Here is a 20,601-nt window from a genome sequence, read left to right as displayed (position 1 = left end):
CCACCCTTACCCTCACAGACTCTCTAACTCCAAAATTCCTGTCTGTGTCTCTGTCCTCTTCCAAATCACTTCAAAACTCTCACCCCTTGGAGGAAGCTTTTGTCAGCTGACAGAATATCTGTGGATGTACCTCGGTGCCGAGTTTTGTTTGACGATCGCCTGTAGTGGCCTTGGGGGGGGTTTATTGGATGAAAGGTGCTATATAAATGCACGTTTGTTGTAGCCAACAACAGTCTGATTGGTCAGAGCTGGGTGTCTGCCAGTGTTACTGAACATCTGGATATTTTGATTGGCTGTGCCCAGCATAGGAGGAAGAAAAATCCCCTCCCCCTCCCCCACCCCCACCCCTCCCCCAACACCGATCTCCTCCCACTCCCCATCCCCCTCCCCTCTCCCAACCCCCTCCCCCATCCCCCTCCCCTCCTCCAACCCCGATCCCCTACCCCTACCCCGATCCCCTCCCCCTACCCCTCCCCACCCCCTCCCCCAACCCCCATCCCCTCCCCCATTCCTTCCCCGAACCCCAATTCCCTCCCCTCCCCATCACCCTCCCATCCCCTCCCCTCCCCATCCCCTCCCCTCCTCCTCCCCATCCCATCCCCTCCCCCAACCCTGATACCCTCCCCTCCCCATCACCCTCCCAATCCCCTCCCCTCCCCATCCCCTCCCCATCCCCTCCACTCCCCATCCCCTCCCCACCCCCAATCCTCTCCCCCTCCCCCATCGTCTCCCACATCCCCACATCTCCCTATTCCCCCATCCCTCCCCCCTCCCCGATCCCCTCACCCTCCCCACCCCGTCCCCCAACCCCGATCCGCCTCCGCTCCCCCATCCCCTCCCACGTCCCACCCCCATCCCATCTCCGACCCTCTCATCCTCCCCTTCCCCATCCCCCATCCCCACATCTCCCCGATCCCATCACCCTCCCCATCCCTGATCCCCTCCCTCTCCACATCACTCGAAAACTGCCTTCCAGAACATTCCTCAGCAAATTCAGATTGTGGGCACGTCAGCTGATGACAGATGTGAAAACTCTGAGTCTGTCTGGGCCACTCAGCATCTCTTTAATTTTCTGTCGTATTTTTAAATCCAGTTAAATTAAACTCACAACTGTGTGTAATCATTGAGGAGCTCCTGATAGGCTTACCGTCCTGCAGCTAATTAAGTTTTATTTAAAGCAGTGTGAGGTGGGATTTAGTGGCTAAACCCAACACGTTTGGTGGTGACGCCTTTCAGGCGAGATGTTAATCTGAGGTCTGCTCGCTCTCTCTCTTTCGAGGACAAAAAACATCCCAGTGACTTTATTTCAAAGAGGGACAGTTAATTCTCCTCAGTGACCAAGTCACCATTTATCTCTCAACAAGAATCGCAAAAACAGATTATACTGCTCTACCTGATTGGTGTTGGGATCTTGCTCTGCATAAACTGGCAGCCATGCTCTTTACAACATTCAGAATTATTTCACTGTCAAGTTCTTTGGGCCACCTTACGGTTGTGGAGGATTCTGTGGAAACTCAAGTCAAAGAACAGTGCAGCACAGGAATAGGCCCTTCAGCCCTCCAAGCCTGCGCCGACCATACTGCCCGTCTAACCTAAAACCTTCTCCACTTCCGGGGTCAGTATCCCTCTATTCCCATCCTATTCATGTATTTGTCAAGATGCCCCTTAAACGCTTAAATGTCACTATCGTCCCTGCTTCCACCACCTCCTCCGGCAGCGAGTTCCAGGCGCCCACTGCCCCCTGTGTAAAAAACTTCCCTCGCACATCTCCTCTGAACTTTGCCCCTCGCACCTTAAGCCTAGGTCCCCTCGTAATTGACTCTTCCACCCTGAGAAAAAGCTTCTGACTATCCACTCTGTCTCTGCCTCTCATAATTTTGTAGACCTCTATCAGGTCGCCCCCCCCCCCCCCCGACCTCCATCATTATAGTGAGAACAAACCGAGTTTATTCAACCTCTCCTCATAGCTAATGCCCTCCATACCAGGCAACATCCTTCTTCTGTACCCTCTCTAAAGCCTCCATATCCTTCTTATAATAATCTTTATTGCCACAAGTAGGCTTACATTAATACTGCAATGAAGTTACTGTGAAAATCCCCTAGTTGCCACATTCCGGCGCCTGTTTGGGTACACTGTGGGAGAATTTAGAATGTCCAATTCACCTAACAAGCACGTCTTTCAGGACTTGTGGGAGGAAACCGGAGCACCCGGAGGAAACCCACGCAGGCACGGGGAGAACGTGCAGACTCCGCACAGACAGCGACCCAAGCCAGGAATCGAACCCGGGACCCTGCCGCTGTGAAGCAACAGTGCTAACCACTGACCGTGTGGCGATGCGAATTGAACACTATCTTCCAAATGGATGACAAGGTCACCTGATGGTGGGGGTGAGGGGGAGGGGGGGGGTAACAGAAAACCGATCGGGGATGTATTGGGATGGAATGTCCAGCAGGTCTGGCAGTCCCCGTGTGGAAAGAAAGGAGAGCCAACCTTTCAAACGGATGAGGGGGACAATATGATTTTGCCGTCGCCAAGACAACGGGCAGTCGAGGATGCTGGACTGAGGCCTGGTGAACATTCAGGGTTGTTCCTGGACCTGGGGCAGTGTCTGAAGACGCTTTTTCCTCAGGCTGTTAACTGGGCCGGTAATTGTGCGAAATGTAGAGGGTGACATGACAGAAGTGAGGGACTGTTTCGCCCCGAGGAGCGTAATAAAACCCTGGATCGACCAAGACAAACGCCCGCCGTCAGCTGCAGCCTGCAAGGAGGCTGGGATTTCTCAGTAAAAATATATTACCTCAGTGTAAAGCTGTAATAGGAGCAGGCTGTGTTGAGGTCGCTCCCCACGCCAGTGGAACTGTACACATCTACACATTGCGCTTTCAACCTCCTCCTCATTTGTTGTTGACGTGTTTGCCCCGAGTGCCAAGTGTCAGGGCCGCAGTCGTTTGCCAGCATCCTCGCCCACAGCTGTGCCGTTTACATTTGTAATGTGTACCGTTTCGTCTGCTGGTTTATCTCGCTAAGCTGCGGCCCGACGCCGCTCCGCTGGTGCCAGTGTGGGCTTGTTCACGCTGGATTCCGAGACACAACCAGCTCATCCATACTTCCTCGCTTGTTTGCCATTCTTCGCATGGTGGAGCTCGGCGTTGCGAGCTTGGCCCAGCAAATGAACGATTCGAAACAAAGGGCTTGTTTTTACTGTCAGAAACCCGTTGCAAAGTCGTGGAGAGGGTATCTTTTACCAAAACGGGGCATGCCGGTTAATAATTGTGGCCATGTCAGAGTAAAGCCGTGTACTTGGCTTAGCTGAAGGAGGCCGGTGGGATTGGCAGCGCCAGGGCCTGAGCAAGTCCAGCTTTGGATTGTCACAGCCCTCGACACTTTCATTGCTCCTGACAGAGTTACAAATGCAGCTAATGATGTCAATCTGACTTAATACAGAGGCTAAAGAGCCCCTGATACCGGTCTCTGTCAACCCCCTCCCCATGAGTGGATAAGTGCGAGGTTATTCATTTTGGCCGGAAAAATGGAAAGGCAACTTATTACCTAAATAGAGAGAAACTTCAGAGTGCTTCAGTGCAGACGGATCTGGGTGTCCTTGCGTATGAATCGCAGAAAACGGGTGGCACGGTGGCGCAGTGGTTAGCACCGCTGCCTCACGGCGCCGAGGACCCGGGTTCGATCCCGGCCCCGGGTCACTGCCCGTGTGGAGTTTGCACATTCTCCCCGTGTCTGCGAGGGTTTCACCCCCACAACCCAAAGGATGTGGAGGGTTAGTGAATTGGCCACGCTAAATTGCCCCTTAATTGGAAAAAAAAAGAATTGGGTGCTCTATGAGCCAAATGGCCTCTTTCTGCACTATAAGGATTCTGTGAACTGTCACTAATGCAACTTAACCTGTCTGTATCTCTCTGTAGACGCTGTGTGTCATCCACACCACCTCCCACCTATTTTTGTGTCACCTGCAAATTTGGCAATAGTACATTCACTTCCCTTGACCCAGTCAGGAATTGTGAATAATTGTGGCTCCAGGACGGATTCACGAGTGCTGCATTGTTAGGGTTGAGATGTTGAAACAAGGTCCTGTCCATCTGTTGAGGTGAATGCAAATATTCAGAGGCGTAGAATCTTAGAATCCTACAACAGAGAAGGAGGCATCTTTGAATGTGTGAACTTCATCCCTCGATCAACACCAGCAATGATTAAGCCATCAATGACCTGACTTCCGGTTACAGTATTCCGATCTTTTGGACATTAAGGGTTGTTGGGAAGTCCAGGTGATTCCTCTTCAGCCCCTTGCTGAGTAGCTGACTGGGTTATCAGGGACGCAGTGGCAGTGGCGCAGTGGTGATTGTCACTGGACGAGTAATCCAGAGACCCAGAGGGGATAGCTCTGGAGACCTGGGTTCGAATCCCACCACGGCAGTTGGTGGAATTTGAATTCAATAAAAATCTGGATTTGAAATCTAATTAGATTTAGGGCAGCGCGGTGGCACAGTGGTTAGCACGGCTGCCTCATAGCGCCAGGGATCCGAGTTCGATTCCGGCCTCGGGTCACTGCCTGTGCGGAGTCTGCACGTTCTCCCCGTGTCTGCGTGGGTTTCCTCCGCGTGCTGTTGGATCCTAATGGCAAGAAATATAGAGGTGATCTGAAAACACCAACCAATTCTGGGACTGAGTGGGGATGGGGATTGGGAAATTTTAATCCTTGCGCGGGATTAATTTACTGAGAAAACCTTTGCCCCAGGTCGAATATTCAATCGCTGTCCTGGTTGATAAATCTCCAGCTGCTGATATTAATGCCACCAAAAATTTACGATGTCAGCATCAATGAGGCATCTGAATTGGGAGCAAGGTCCGAATGGAAAGGATAAATAAACCGAATTCCATCGCGAAATTATGTCGATTTGGAAAGAGAGCAAAGGTTTGAGTACAAAACACAGCACCAACCAACAGAAGACATGCAGATACAGAAAAGATTATCGTCAGCAATTAATACAATGTTCAAAAATGCAGGTGGAGCGATGAAAACTGAGTATATTAAATTGCCAGAGGATTTGAAAGAAAACATGTTCAACACAAATGTGCCCAGAGGGACTGGGTGGGAACAGCCACCTAAATAAAAACTCAATTCATGAATACACTTCACAGAAGAGACTTAACAAGTGGGTTCGGAGCTCAAACTCTTAGTTAATGTGGTATAATTTCAGCGATTTGACTTGGCATGATTGGAGCTAAATATTCCGACCTATAGAATCCTTGGAAAGAATTGGGAAAGGAATAGCAATTTTGATAAACAACACAAGAACAGCAATGGAAAAGGACTGTTAGATCATAAGACCGTAAGACAGAGGAGCAGAATTAGGCCACTCGGCCCATCGAGTCTGCTCCGCCATTCAATTATGGCTGATATTTTTCTCATCCCCATTCTCCTGCCTTCTCCCCATAACCCCGACCCCCTTATTAATCAAGAAAACACAAATGAGATATGAGACACATTATTTTATTTTATTTTTTGAAATAAATTTAGAGTACCCAATTCATTTTTTCAATGAAGGGGCAATTTATCGTGGCCAATCCACCCACGCTGCACATCTTTGGGTTGTGGGGGCGAAACCCATGCAAACACGGGGAGAATGTGCAAACTCCACACGGACAGTGACCCAGAGCCGGGATCGAACCTGGGACCTCGGCGCTGTGAGGCAGCAGTGCTAGCCACTGCCCCAACGTGACGAGACGCATTATTGAGCTAAAAAAAAAGGGCTTACATAAATGCAAGGAAAAGTCAAAATGTTTTTTTTTATGGCTGGACAAACTAGCCATGTAAAGAAGTCTCAAAATAATTCATTGGGAGGAATTTAGCAGATAATATGTTTAAAAATAGTAACATAATTTAAGATGGACACATCGCCAGGAGACGATACCCCCAGCCCATGTTATTAACAGATTTGGGTGATGAGGCTGTCAATGCATCAATTATAATATTCCAAGCTCCTTTTAATTTAAGAATTGTGTCATTGAATTGGAAGGTTGCAAATGTCATTGTTGGTTTAAGATGGGAGATAAAGTGAAACTCGGTAATCACATGCCTGGTAGCCCAGTGACAGAGGCCCAGTGGGGGGACAAGAATGAGGCAGTACGGGAGACAGAGTATGAGTTTGAGACGGGTAAATTATTTCCAGAAAATCTAGTTGGACTTTCTGAGGAGGTGACAAATATAGTGGATAAGGATCTTTATTGACATTCACCAAAGAACAATACAGCACAGGAACAGGCCCTTCGGCCCTCCAAGCCTGTACCGGTCACTCCAGGCACTCACCACCCTCTGCGTTAAAAAAAAACTGTCTCGCACATCTCCTCAACTTTGCCCCACGGACCTTAATCCTGTGCCCCCTGGTGACTGACCCCTCCACCCTGGGAAAGAGTGCCTGCCCATCCACTCTATCTATGCCCCTCTTAATCTTGTAGATCTCTATCAGGTCACCCCTCAACCTCCGTCTTTCTAATGAGAATAGTCCGAGTCTATTCAGCCTCTCAGGTTTATAAGAGATAGGATTTATAATCATCTAAAAAGGAATAATTTGATTAGGGATAGTCAACACGGTTTTGTGAAGGGTAGATCGTGAATCACAAACCTTATTGAGTTCTTTGGGAAGATGACCAAACAGGGTAAAGCAGTTGATGTGGTGTATATGGATTTCAGTAAAGCGTTTGATAAGGTTCCCCACGTTAGGCTATAGCAGAAAATACGGAGGCATGGGATTCAGGGTGATTTAGCAGTTTGGATCAGAAATTGGCTAGCTGTAAGAAGACAGAGAGTGTTGGTTGATGGGAAATGTTCAGACTGGAGGCCAGTTGCTAGTGGTGTACCACAAGGATCTGATTTGGGGCCACTGCTGTTTGTCATTTTTATAAATGACCTGGAGGAGGGCGTAGAAGGATGGGTGAGTAAATTTGCAGATGACACTAAAGTTGGTGGAGTTGTGGACAGTGCAGAAGGATGTTGCAGGTTACAGAGGGACATAGATAAGCTGCAGAGCTGGACTGAGAGGTGGCAAATGGAGTTTAATGCAGAAAAGTGTGAGGTGATTCATTTTGGAAGGAGTAACAGGAATACAGAGTACTGGGCTAATGGTAAGATTCTTGGTAGTGTGGATGAGCAGAGAGATCTCGGTGTCCATGTACATAGATCCCTGAAAGTTGCCACCCAGGTTGAGAGGGTTGTTAAGAAGGCGTGCGGTGTGTTAGCTTTTATTGGTAGAGGGATTGAGTTTCGGAGGCATGAGGTCATGGTGCAGCTGTACAAAACTCTGGTGTGGCTGCATTTGGAGTGTTGCGTGCAGTTCTGGTCGCCGCATTATAGGAAGGATGTGGAAGCATTGGAAAGGGTGCAGAGGAGATTTACCAGAATGTTGCCTGGTATGGAGGGAAGATCTTATGAGGAAAGGCTGAGGGACTTGATGCTGTTTTCGTTAGCAAGAAGAAGGTTAAGAGGTGACTTAATTGAGGCATACAAGATTATCAGAGGATTAGATAGGGTGGACAGTGAGAGCCTTTTTCCTCGGATGGTGATGGCTAGCACGAGAGGACATAGCTTTAAATTGAGGGGAGATAGATATAGGACAGATGTCAGAGGTAGGTTCTTTACTCAGAGAGTAGTAAGGGCGTGGAATGCCTTGCCTGCAACAGTAGTGGACTCACCAACATTAAGGGCATTTAAATGGTCATTGGATAAACATATGGATGATAAGGGAATAGTGTAGATGGGCTTTAGATTGGATTCACAGGTCGGCGCAACATCGAGGGACGAAGGGCCTGTACTGCGCTGTAATGTTCTATGTTCTATGTTCTCTCTGCATAGCTAACACCCTCCAGACCAGGCAACATCCTGGTAAACCTCCTCTGCACCCTGTCCAAAACCTCCACATCCTTCTGGTAGTGTGGCGACCAGAATTGTGCGCAGTATTCCAAGTGTGGCCTTACCAAGGTTCTATACAACTGTAGTATGACTTGCCAGTTTTATACTCGATGCCCCGTCCAATGAAGGCAAGCATTCTGTATGCTTTCTTGACCACCTTGTCCACCTGTGTAGCCACTTGCAAAGATCTGTGGACCTGCGCGCCCAGATCTCTCTGACTTTCTAAATTCCTAAGAATTTTGCCATTTAGGTATATTTCCCCTCTATGTTAGACCTACCAAAATGCATTACCTCACATTTGTCCGGATTAAACTTCATTTGCCATTTCTCTGCCCAAGTCTCCAACCTATCTATGTCCTGCTGTATCCTCTGACAATCCTCAGCACTATCTGCCGCTCCAATAATCTTGGTGTCATAACCTACGATCACACACAAGATCCTAGAATGTTTGCAATGGAGAAGGACATTCACTCATTGTGGTCGTGGCTCGTGGAAAAGCATTCCAGCTGTTGTCTGTCCCAGTCCCTCACCTTTTCCCTGGAGCCCCTACAACTTCTTTGAATAATTCAGTTCTCTTTGGGAAACCACAATTGATTCCTGCTCCAGTCCAGCACAATGTACGGGCTGGTTTAGCACACTGGGCTAAATAGCTGGCTTTTAAAGCAGACCAAGGCAGGCCAGCAGCATGGTCCAATTCCCGTACCAACCTCCCCGAACAGGCGCCGGAATGTGGCGACTAGGGGCTTTTCACAGTAACTTCATTGAAGTCTGCTTGTGACAATAAGCATTTTTCATTTTCGTGTAGATCTTACCCACTCGCATTTGGCTACAAAACCACCTCGGGCCACCAGCCAACCCAGCTCAGATACACGTTGCTGTCCCTTCATCGATTTTCGTTCTCAATCTTGGAATTCATTTCCTGATTGGCCGTGTGGTTAACAGTGAGGTTTAGTGTCTTGGGTTGCAGGAAGATACAGACAGGATGGTCAAATGGGCAGAGAAGTGGCAGATGGAATTTAACATTGAAAAGTGTGAGGTGATACACTTTGTAAGGAGTAGTGTGACAAGGAAGCATTCAATGAATGGCCTGACACTGGGAAGTTCCGAGGAACAAAGGGACCTTGTAGTGTTTGTCCATAGATCTCTGAAGGCAGAAGGTCAGGTTAATAGGGTGGTGAAAAAGGCATATGGGACACTCGCCTCTATCAATCGTGGCATAGATTACAAAGCAGGGAGGTCACGTTGGAGATGTATAGAACTTTGCTGAGGCCACAGCTGGAGTACTGTGTGCAATTCTGGTCGCCACATTATAGGAAGGATGTGATTGCACTGGAGGGGGTGCAGAGGAGATTCACCAGGATGTTGCCTGGGATGGGGAACATTTAAGTTATAAAGAGAGGCTTGGGTTTTGTTGAGCAGAGAAGACTGAGGGGCGACCTGATTGAGGTGTACAAGATTATAAATAGAAACATCCACAGAAAATAGAAGGAGGAGGAGGCCATTCGGCCCATCGAGCCTGCTCCACCATTCATTATGATGATGGCTGATCATCAAGTTCAATACCCTGATCCCGCCTTCTCACCAGATCCCTGATTCCTTTCCCCCTCCCAAGATTATGAGGGGCATGGACAGGGTGGATAGGGAGCAGCTGTTCCCCTTAGTTGAAGGGTCAGTTACGAGGGGGACACCAGTTCAAGGTGAGGGGCGGGAGGTTTAGGGGGGCTGTGAGGAAAAACCTTTTTACCCAGATGGTGGTGACGGTCTGGAACGCACTGACTGGGAGGGGGCGGGTTGCCTCACATCCTTCAAAAGTAGCTGGATGAGCACTTGGCGCATCATCACATTCAAGGCTGTGGGCCAAGTGCTGACCAATGGGATTAGGTGGGCAGGTCAGGTGTTTTTCACGCGTCGGTGGTGCAGACTCGATGGGCCGAAGGGCCTCTTCTGTGTTGTGTGATTCTATGACAGCAGTGTTTGAAGAACATGGCTTCCGGGAAATGAATGTCAACAATATCCACAGCTTGAAAATGAATAACAAAAAGGCTCTTGTTTGTCTTTCCCAGATGTGCACTTCCTTCAGGATCCGGAGAGCATCACATATTCCCAAGGGAAGGAAGTAAAGTTACGTTGTTCAATTCAGGTGACAGGCGAACTCCCAGAGATCAATTGGCAGCGAGATGGGGCCCTGTACAGGGCGGATGTTAACCAAGTTTTGGTGCCTGTAAATGATGATGAATGGCTCGCTATCAGTGAACTGAGGTAATTACAGCCAGTGTATAGTCAGAATGTGTCAGCGTGTTAACCACTAACGTCAACACACGTTCACCATAATGTCTCTGAAATATGGATGGCACGGTGGCACAGTGGTTAGCACTGCTGCCTCACAACGCCAGGGACCCCGGGTTCAATTCCGGCCTTGGGTCACTGTCTGTGCGGAGTCTGCAAGTTCTCCCCGTGTCTGCGTGGGTTTCCTTCGGGTGAAAGAAATGAAATGAAATGAAAATCGCTTATTGTCACAAGTCGGCTTCAAATGAAGTTACTGTGAAAAGCCCCTAGTCGCCACATTCCGGCGCCTGCTCGGGGAGGCTGGTACGGGAATTGAACCGTGCTGGCTGGCCTGCCTTGGTCTGCTTTCAAAGCCAGCGATTTAGCCCTGTGCTAAACCAGCCCCGGGTGCTCCGGTTTCCTCCCACAATCCAAAGATGTGCAGGTTAGGTGGATTGGCCGTGATAAATTTCCCCTTATTGCCCAAAGTTAGTTGGGGTTACGGGGAAAGGGCGGGGGGAGTGGGTCTAGGCAGGGTGCTCTGTCAGAGGGTTGGTGGAGACTCAGTGGGCCGAATGGCCTCCTTCTGCACTGTAGGGGTTCTATGAAAAACATACGCAAAGCAAACCAATCGTTGAAATTTGGGGAGATACCAAAAACTGGATCCAGTAGGAGGCTTTTTAAGAAAGACCTTAAAGGTGGAGATGGAGGTGAACATTCTATTCAGGGAATTGGGGACTGGCAGCCAATGATGGGCAGTGAGGACGGGCATGAGGGTGAGTGGTGTATGGTCCAGGCTAGGGGCTGGATGTTGGAGACACTGAAGATCGACTATCATCAACCTGGATTTGTTGCTCCTTCTAACTCGAGGCGACAATGTTGCCCATTGAGACTTGACTGACAACCAACAGCTCAGACGTTAATGTCCTCCCTCTACTTGCAGCATTCCTTCAATCCACCGCTCCGACGCTGGCAGTTATCGATGTGTCGTTTCAGTGACAGGGAAAGAAGTCCTCTCCAAAGAAGCTCAGTTGGAAATCGAAGGTGGGTCATTCGCTGTTTGAATACTGAGTTGGTGTTGGGTCTGTCGACACGGTGCAATGAGTTGGCTTACAGTTTTTAAAAACTAATTTACGGGATGTGGGCATCGCTGGCGAGGGCAAAGCTTATTGTCCATCCCCAGCTGTCCTAGGTGATGAGCTGTCTTCTTAAACTGCTGCAGTCCCTGTGCTGTAGGTACACGCACCGTGGAGATTGAAGGGGTGGGTTTGGGGATTGACCTTTCTCGAGTAGAACCACATGTAGTTTCCCAAGCAGCCGTTATGACCGCCATTTCCAGCCCTTCCCGCTGGTCCAGAATAGTCAACGTGCGATAACTCAAACAGACCAGAACGCCCGACCTTTCACCCAGGGAAATGGTGAGGTGACTGAGCTGAGAGAACGAAAAGGGGAAAGTTACAATGAGTCTCTGTAGCTTTGGATGATGGAGATGGGGATTGGATATTTACGGATGTTACAATGGCGGACGAGCTGAGAACGGGTGTCCTTCGTTGGATAGGCCGTAGCCACTGGCTGTCGGGATTGGCAGCTCCAGCTGGCAAGGGAACGCGGAATCATCGATTATCTTGAGTAGAACCGTCACATGGTCATCGTTAGATTTAATTCCAGATTTTATTGGATTCAAATGTCACCACCTACCAGGGTGGGAAATAAATCCGGGTCCCCACAGAATTACCCCGGGTCGCTGGAGTGTAAATCCAGCATCAATATCACTGCACCACTGGTTGTGTCTGTGTGAGGGGATGAGGGTGGGTGTGGGTGTGTGGGTGGTTGTGTGCATGTGTTGATGTGTGAGGGAGGGGGGGGGGTGTTGATGTGTGTGGGTGGGGGCATGTGTGTGGGTGTGGGTGGGGGTGTGTGGGTGAGTGTGTGTTGATGTGTGTGGGTGGGTGTGGGAGGGGTGTGGGTGAGGGTGTTGATGTGTGTGTGGGTGAGGGTTGATGTGTGTGTGGGGGTGAGGGGTGTTATGTGTGGGGGGGGTTGATGAGTGAGGGGGTGGATGGGGGTGGGGGTGTGTGGGTGAGGGTGTGCATGTTGATATGTGTGTGGGGGCGGTGTTGATGTGTGGGGGGGTGGCTGGGGGCTATGCTTGTGTCGATTGGAGGGGGGGACTGTGGGGGAGTAGGGGCCAGGCTGGATGAATGGTGACGTGGGATTCTGGGACAATGAGGGTCCAGGTGATGGTGGGCCAGGTGGGCCAGGGGTGGGTCTGGGGTGGGTCAGGAATGGGCCAGGAATGGGCCAGGGGTGGGTCTGGGGTGGGTCTGGGGTGGGTCAGGGGTGGGCCAGGTGGGCCAGGGGTGGGCCAGGTGGGCCAGGGGTGGGTCTGGGGTGGGTCCGGGGTGGGTCAGGGGTGGGTCAGGTGGGCCAGGGCGGGTCAGGAATGGGCCAGGGGTGGGTCAGGGTGGGTCAGGGGTGGGTCTGGGGTGGGTCTGGGGTGGGTCTGGGGTAGGTCGGGGTGGGTCTGGGGTGGGTCTGCGGTGGGTCTGGGGTGGGTCTGGGGTGGGTCGGGGTGGGTCTGGGGTGGGTCGGGGTGGGTCTGGGGTGGGTCGGGGTGGGTCTGGGGTGGGTCTGGGGTGGGTCGGGGTGGGTCTGGGGTGGGTCTGGGGTGGGTCAGGGGTGGGTCGGGGTGGGTCGGGGTGGGTCTGGGGTGGGTCAGGGGTGGGTCTGGGGTGGGTCGGGGTGGGTCAGGGGTGGGTCGGGGTGGGTTTAGGGACTGAGGCTACAGGGAGTTGTGTAACTGGGAGCCGGTGGGTGCAGAGGTCAGTGTACATTCCTCTGGACATGAAATGTTCACCACCAGACTCCCCAGTCTGTGTGCTCCTCCAGCCTCACAACACCAACCACCCGGCACCCTGACCATCCCTGCGCTTCCCCAACCCTGGTTCCAGCTCCTCTTTAAATTCCTTCGCTCCACCACCGGCGGCCGCGCCGTCAGCTGTCTGGGTCCTTGCACCGGATTTCCCTCCCTAAATCTCAGTGTCCAGCAGACTGCCTGTCTCTCTTCTACCCTGACGTGGGGCTGTGAATTCGAGGCGCGAGCGATTCAGATGACATGTATTGTCCACATGTTGATGAACAAATTGATTGACGTTTTGACGAGCAGACGGTTTTCTCTGCGTCCTCAGGGTTGCCGCACTTCACCGAGGAGCCAAAGGATGTCAACGTGCGCCGGGACACGCCCTTTAACCTCAGCTGTGCTGCAGCGGGATCGCCAGAGCTGGAGGAGCTGGTGTGGCTGCAGGACGGGCTGCCCGTGACCATCAGGGAGAAGACAGCGGTCGTCTCTCCGTCAACCCTGGCAATTCAAGGTGAGGATATTGTGAAATGTGAATTGTGGAAATCAGGCACACCAAGGTGCATCGCGATCGCCTTCTGACCCTCCCGGCCACCGCAACAGAATCTGCAAGAAAGATTAAGTGTGTAAAACACCCATTTGTAGGAAGCTTTGCGAATCACTGGTCTAATTGTGATTCCCCACCATCACACGCCACGCCCCCAATCACTTAAAAATGTCTCCTCCCGAGGGCGGCAGGTGGCGCAGTGGTTAGCACTGGGACCGCGGCGCCGAGGACCCGGGTTCGAATCCCAGCCCTAGGTCAACTGTCCGTGTGGAGTTTAATAATAATCGCTTATGGTCACAAGTAGGCTTCAATGAAGTTACTGTGAAAAGCCCCTAGTCGCCACATTCCGGCGCCTGTTCGGGGAGGCCGGTACGGGAATTGAACTCGCGCTGCTGGCCTTGTTCTGCAATAGAAGCCAGCTGTTTAGCCCACCGTGCTAAACTGGCCAGTTTGTCCCCCACGCCTGCATGGGTTTCACCCCCACAACCCAAAGATGTGCAGGTTCTGTGGATAGGCTGCGCTAAATTGTCCCTTAATTCGAAAAAAAAAATTAATTGGCTACTATAAATTTTTTTAAAAACTGTCTCCTCCCACATAACTCTCACCCCCCCCCCCCCATCATTTTGTCAGGATCTTGCTGCCTCAGGGTGTGCACTGGATTGGGCCCAACGATAGACATTGCTAAAAATAACTGCTAAATACAGGGCAAAGAATAGCCAGTATGAGCCCGATCCTGCAATTCTGAAGAATTCCGCACTCCAGATATGGCTCCTGGGTAGTGATATCCTCAAATGATCTCTCACCTCAGTGAGAATCGTCTTGTAACAGACTCCCCTCATTCCACTGAGTGAGTTCGGAGGCCAGAGGTCAATGTAATTGTGGCAATTGCCAGCAGCACTGGTATCGAGGGGCTCACGGTGCCAGGGATCCGGGTTAACACTGCTGTCTCACAGTGCCAGGGACCCGGGTTAACACCGCTGTCTCATAGTGCCAGGATACGGGTTAACACTGCTGTCTCACAGAGCCAGGGATCCGGGTTAACACTGCTGTCTCACAGTGCCAGGGACCCGGGTTAACACTGCTGTCTCACAGAGCCAGGGATCCGGGTTAACACTGCTGTCTCACAGAGCCAGGGACATGGGTTAACACTGCTGTCTCACACTGCCAGGGACCCAGGTTAACACTGCTGTCTCACAGTGCCAGGGCCCCGGGTTAACTCTGCTGCTTCACAGTGTCAAGGATCCGGGTTAGCACTGCTGTCTCACTGTGCCAGGGACCCGGGTTAACACTGCTGTCTCACATTGCCAGGGACCCGGGTTAACACTGCTGTCTCACAGTGCCAGGGATCCGGGTTAACACTGCTGTCTCACAGTGCCAGGGACCCGGGTTAACACTGCTGTCTCACAGTGCCAGGGACCCGGGTTAACACTGCTGTCTCACAGTGCCAGGGATCCGGGTTAACACTGCTGTCTCACAGTGCCAGGGATCCGGGTTAACACTGCTGCCTCACAGTGCCTGGGACCCGGGTTAACACTGCTGTCTCACAGAGCCAGGGACCCGGGTTAACACTGCTGTCTCACAGTGCCAGGGACCCGGGTTAACACTGCTGTCTCACAGCGCCAGGGACCTGGGTGAACACTGTTGCCTCATAGCGCCAGCGACCTGGGTTAACACTGCTGTCTCACAGTGCCATGGACCCGGGTTAACACTGCTGTCTCACAGTGCCAGGGACCCGGGTTAACACTGCTGTCTCACAGTGCCAGGGACCCGGGTTAACACTGCTGTCTCACACTGCCAGGGACCCGGGGTAACACTGCTGTCTCACAGTGCCAGGGACCCGGGTTAACACTTCTGTCTCACAGTGCCAGGGACTCGGGTGAACACTGCTGTCTCACAGTGCCAGGGACCCGGCTTAACACTGCTGTCTCACAGTGCCAGGGACCCGGGTTAACACTGCTGTCTCACACTGCCAGGGACCCGAGTTAACGCTGCTGTCTCACTGTGCCAGGGACCCGGGTTAACACTGCTGTCTCACAGTGCCAGGGACCCGGGTTAACACTGCTGTCTCACAGTGCCAGGGACCCGGGTTAACACTGCTGTCTCACAGTGCCAGGGATCCGGGTTAACACTCTGTCTCACAGCACCAGGGACCCGGGTTAACACTTCTGTCTCAGTGCCAGGGACCCGGGTTAACGCTGCTGTCTCACTGTGCCAGGGACCCGGGTTAACACTGCTGTCTCACAGTGCCAGGGACTCGGGTTAACGCTGCTGTCTCACTGTGCCAGGGACCCGGGTTACCACAGCTGCCTCACAGCTCCAGGGACCCGAGTGAACACTTGCCTCACAGCGCCAGGGACCTGGGTTAACACTGCTGCCTCACAGTGCCAGGGACCCGGGTTAACGCTGCTGTCTCACAGTGCCACGGACCAGGGTGAACACTGCTGCCTCACAGCTCCAGGGACCCGAGTGAACACTGTTGCCTCACAGCGCCAGGGACCCGGGTTAACACTGCTGTCTCACAGTGCCAGGGATCCGGGTTAACGCTGCTGTCTCACAGTGCCAGGGACCCGGGTTAACACTGGTGCCTCACAGTGCCAGGGCCCAGAGTTAACACTGCTGCCTCACAGTGCCAGGGACCCGGGTTAACACTGCTGTCTCACAGTGCCAGGGACCCGGGTTAACACTGCTGTCTCACAGTGCCAGGGATCCGGGTTAACACTGCTGCCTCACAGTGCCAGGGACCCGGGTTAACACTGCTGTCTCACAGTGCCCGGGATCCGGGTTAGCACTGCTGCTTCACAGTGTCAGGGACCAGAGTTAACACTGCTGCTTCACAGTGCCAGGGACCCGGGCTTAATTCCAGCCTCGGGTGACTGTCTGTGTGGAGTTTCCACGTTCTTCCCCTGTCTGTGTAGGATTCCTCCAGGTGCTCCGGTTTCCTCCCACAGTCCAAAGATGTGCAGGTTGGGTGGATTAGCCATGCTAAATTGCCCCTTAGGGTGGTGTTGCAGGAATACGACAGAGGATTGGGCCTAGGTAGGGTGGTCTTTCAAAAAAGTGGGTACAGACTCGATGGGCCGAATGGGGGGATGCTACAATTCTATGAAATGGCAGATCAGCTGAGTTCTCAGTGATGTTGGTTGAGGGGTTAATCTTTTCCGAGGGTCATAGAATCATAGAATCATAGACGTTTACAGCATGGAAACAGGCCCTTCGGCCCAACCAGTCCATGCCGCCCAGTTTTTTACCATTAAAGCTAGTCCCAGTTGCCCGCACTTGGCCCATAACCCTCTATACCCATCTTACCCATGTAACCATCTAAATGCTTTTTGAAAGACACAATTGTACCCGCTTCTACTACTACCTCTGGCAGCCCATTCCAGACACTCACTACCCTCTGAGTGAAGAAATTGCCCCTCTGGGCCCTTCTGAATCTCTCCCCTCTCACCTTAAACCTATGCCCTCTAGTTTTAGACTCCCCTACCTTTGGGAAAAGATGTTGACTATCTACCTTATCTATGCCCCTCATTATTTTATAGACCTCTATAAGATCACCCCTAAGCCTCCTACGCTCCAGGGAAAAAAGTCCCAGTCTATCCAGCCTCTCCTTATAACTCAAACCATCAAGTCCCGGCAACATCCTAGTAAATCTTTTCTGCACTCTTTCTAGTTTAATAATATCCTTTCTATAATAGGGTGACCAGAACTGCACACAGTATTCCAAGTGTGGCCGTACCAATGTCTTGTACAACTTCAACAAGACGTCCCAACTCCTATATTCAATGTTCTGACCAATGAAACCAAGCATGCCGAATGCCTTCTTCACCACCCTGTCCACCTGCGACTCCACCTTCAAGGAGCTATGAACCTGTACTCCTAGATCTCTTTGTTCTATAACTCTCCCCAACGCCATACCATTAACTGAGTAGGTCCTGGCCTGATTCGATCTGCCAAAATGCATCACCTCACATTTATCTAAATTAAACTCCATCTGCCATTCGTCGGCCCACTGGCCTAATTGATCAAGATCCCGTTGCAATCCTAGATAACCTTCTTCACTATCCACTATGCCACCAATCTTGGTGTCATCTGCAAACTTACTAACCATGCCTCCTAAATTCTCATCCAAATCATTAATATAAATCACAAATAACAGTGGACCCAGCACCGATCCCTGAGGCACACCACTGGTCACAGGCCTCCAGTTTGAAAAACAACCCTCTACAACCACCCTCTGCCTTCTGTCGTCCAGCCAATTTTGAATCCAATTGGCAACCTCATTTTATGCAAAGGGCTTATCTGACAGGAAAAGCATCTTTCTCCTGCCTGAATCTGTCAGTGAACTTTAATTCCTGCAGGTATCAGCCCAGTGCTGGAGACTGTTCCTTTAAATCCGTTCAGTCCCAGTTAGTCACATGACAACAGGGCCCCAGGCTGGACCTCTGTTGCCTGAAATGGAGCTCACTGCTCATTCAGTCAGTCACATTCCAACACATCACTGAACAGAATGGATTATTTGTCTCAATCTGCTCCCCTTTGTGTGGCCTCTATTGAAGTTACATTATTGTCACAGTGGACAAGCATTCACACGCCTACACTGGGCTGAGACGGGGAGGTCGGGGTGGAGGGGACTGAGGATGATGGGGGCGGGGTCTTTTCAAACATCCCGGCCTCCTATCCCCCACAGCTCCCTGCTCACAACACTGTCGCGCGGGGAAAACTCTCAATCGGAAAAATATGAAGACAGCAGCCCAGGGGGTATATAGATTCTACTTATTGACAAGGATTGGGATGCACGGTAGCACGGTGGTTAGCACTGTTGCTTCACAGCTCCAGGGACCCAGGCTCGATTCCCGGCTTTGGATCACTGTCTGTGCGGAGTCTGCACGTTCTCCCCCGTGTCTCCGTGGGTTTCCTCCGGGTGCTCCGTTTTCCTCCCACAAGTCCCGAAAGACGTGCTGTTAGGTGAATTGGACATTCGGAATTCTCCCTCAGTGTACCCGAACAGGCGCCAGAGTGTGGCGACTAGGGGATTTTCACAGTAACTTCATTGCAGTGTTAATGTAAGCCTGCTTGTGACAATAGTAAAGATTATTATTATTGAATGACGCAAGGTTTCAGGCTGATCTGCAGAGAGTAGGTAAGGAGGGACGATCAGGTGACCTAGTAAAACGTGGTTTGGGGGGGGGGGGGGGGGCGGCAAAAATCTGAAATATCTGTTCGTGAAACCTCCAGAATCACAGAATAATACAGCACGGGGCAGTCCCTTCGGCCCATCGAGTAAGCCAGGATGAGAAATCTCCAGCAAACGGCAGAGTTTTTGCATTTGGAAATTTGCGATCAGCATCGTCCGATCCAACCTTGGCCTCTAAAAATTGAGTTTCAGAGAAAAACTCCGAACTGTCAGTTTCACTGCCGGGACATGTATCCCCCCTCTCTCCCACTGTTGCTGCTCTCATTCCAATCAAAGTTCCTGTATCAAGAGGAGCAGGAAAAATGGGAAGAGGGAATCCACGGTTGGAGGAGTTGGAGCAGCAAGTTTGGGAGAGGTCCCGGAATCTGGGACTGGAAGAACTGCACCATCGTCTCTCTCACACTCGTGATCCTCCAATCACAACTCTGGATGGTCCCGAGGGGGATTATGAACTTCATAGAAGTTAAAGTGCAGAAGGAGGCCATTCAGCCCATCGAGACTGCACCGGCTCTTGGAAAGAGCACCCCTACTTAAGCCCCACACCTCCACCCTATCCCCGTAACCCAGTTACCCCACCTAACCTTTTTGGACACTAAGAGCAATTTAGCGTGGCCAATCCACCTTACCTGCACATCTTTGGACTGTAGGAGGAATCCGGAGCACCCGGAGAAACCCACGCACACACGGGGAGGATTTGCAGACTCCACACAGACAGTCAACTAAGACCGGAGATGAACCCGGGTCCCTGGCGCTGTGAGGCAGCAGTGCTAACCACTGTGCCGCCGTGCCACCTTCTGAAGGCTGACCTCAAAAAAATGCAACATAGACATCAACGCGTGGGCGACCCGCGTTCAGAAGTGACCAACTTGGAGCGACCTCCTGATTGAAGGGACACGATTCTTCGAGGACACGCGACGGCAAGAGGAGGCCCGGGAAAGGAGCCTGAGGAAGGCATGCCAGCGATCTACAGCCCACGGACCGATCCCACATCCCGGAAACACCTGCCAAGTGTTCAGTCGAAGATGTGGCTCTGAGATCAGATGCATCAGCCAGGCAACGATTCACAGAACCCGCGACCAGTGACATGGAGTTTCTTCGATAGATAATCGCACTCGTTAGCAAGTGATCGTCGAAGACGAAGAAAACTGCGAGGGCGCTTGATTCAGGAGAGACACCATGATAAAACTAAAGTTATTATTCACATATTCGGTGGGATTCTCCGCAGTCACGGCCACGGATTTCCCGATAGTGGCCACAATGGGAAACCCCATTGGCCGGAATGTGGGGACGGAGAGCCACGCTCATGGGGAGTTCGACAATAATTTTCTGATGCGGTGGCGGCTCGTCAATGCGTGGCTCTGGCCCCGTCATTATCAACGGGGATTCCCATTGACTGTACCCCTCGTCACTGGGAAACTCGAGGCGGGGGTGCGGCGTCGGTGGGACTGGGATATCCAACCGCGTGAACAGCTGGTAAATTCGGCCCTTTGGGACAGGGCCGAGGGGAGCAGCTGGAAGGAGCCTGCACTGTTTCAAGCAGCAGTGTTTATGAATGTTTGGAGCACATTAAAAGTTTAAGCTGCAAAACCTGCCCTTCTTCAACCTCATTCTGCTTTCACTCTCCTCCTCACTCTGAGTCAGGAGCTGTGTGGCTTAACTCCCACTCCAGTGCAGTACTGAGGGAGAGCTGCACTGTCAGAGGGTCAGTACTGAGGGAGTGCTGCACTGTCAGAGGGTCAGTACTGAGGGTGTGCTGCACTGTCAGAGGGTCAGTACTGAGGGAGTGCCGCAGTGTCAGAGGGTCAGTACCGAGGGA

General features: G+C 51.6%; 1 protein-coding gene across 1 annotated transcript in view; it reads left to right on the top strand.

The window, feature by feature from the left end:
• axl (AXL receptor tyrosine kinase) overlaps positions 1–20,601 on the top strand; it is a 235,568-nt gene that overhangs the window by 28,642 nt on the left and 186,325 nt on the right. The window contains exons 2-4 of the mRNA XM_072490274.1: positions 9,986–10,181; positions 11,131–11,231; positions 13,376–13,558. Coding sequence (XP_072346375.1) covers positions 9,986–10,181; positions 11,131–11,231; positions 13,376–13,558 — 480 coding nt within the window. The remainder of the gene's footprint in view (positions 1–9,985; positions 10,182–11,130; positions 11,232–13,375; positions 13,559–20,601) is intronic.

Source organism: Scyliorhinus torazame, chromosome 25, assembly GCF_047496885.1.
Source record: "Scyliorhinus torazame isolate Kashiwa2021f chromosome 25, sScyTor2.1, whole genome shotgun sequence".
Lineage (NCBI taxonomy): Eukaryota > Metazoa > Chordata > Chondrichthyes > Carcharhiniformes > Scyliorhinidae > Scyliorhinus > Scyliorhinus torazame.
This window is presented reverse-complemented; position numbering and strand designations above follow the sequence as displayed.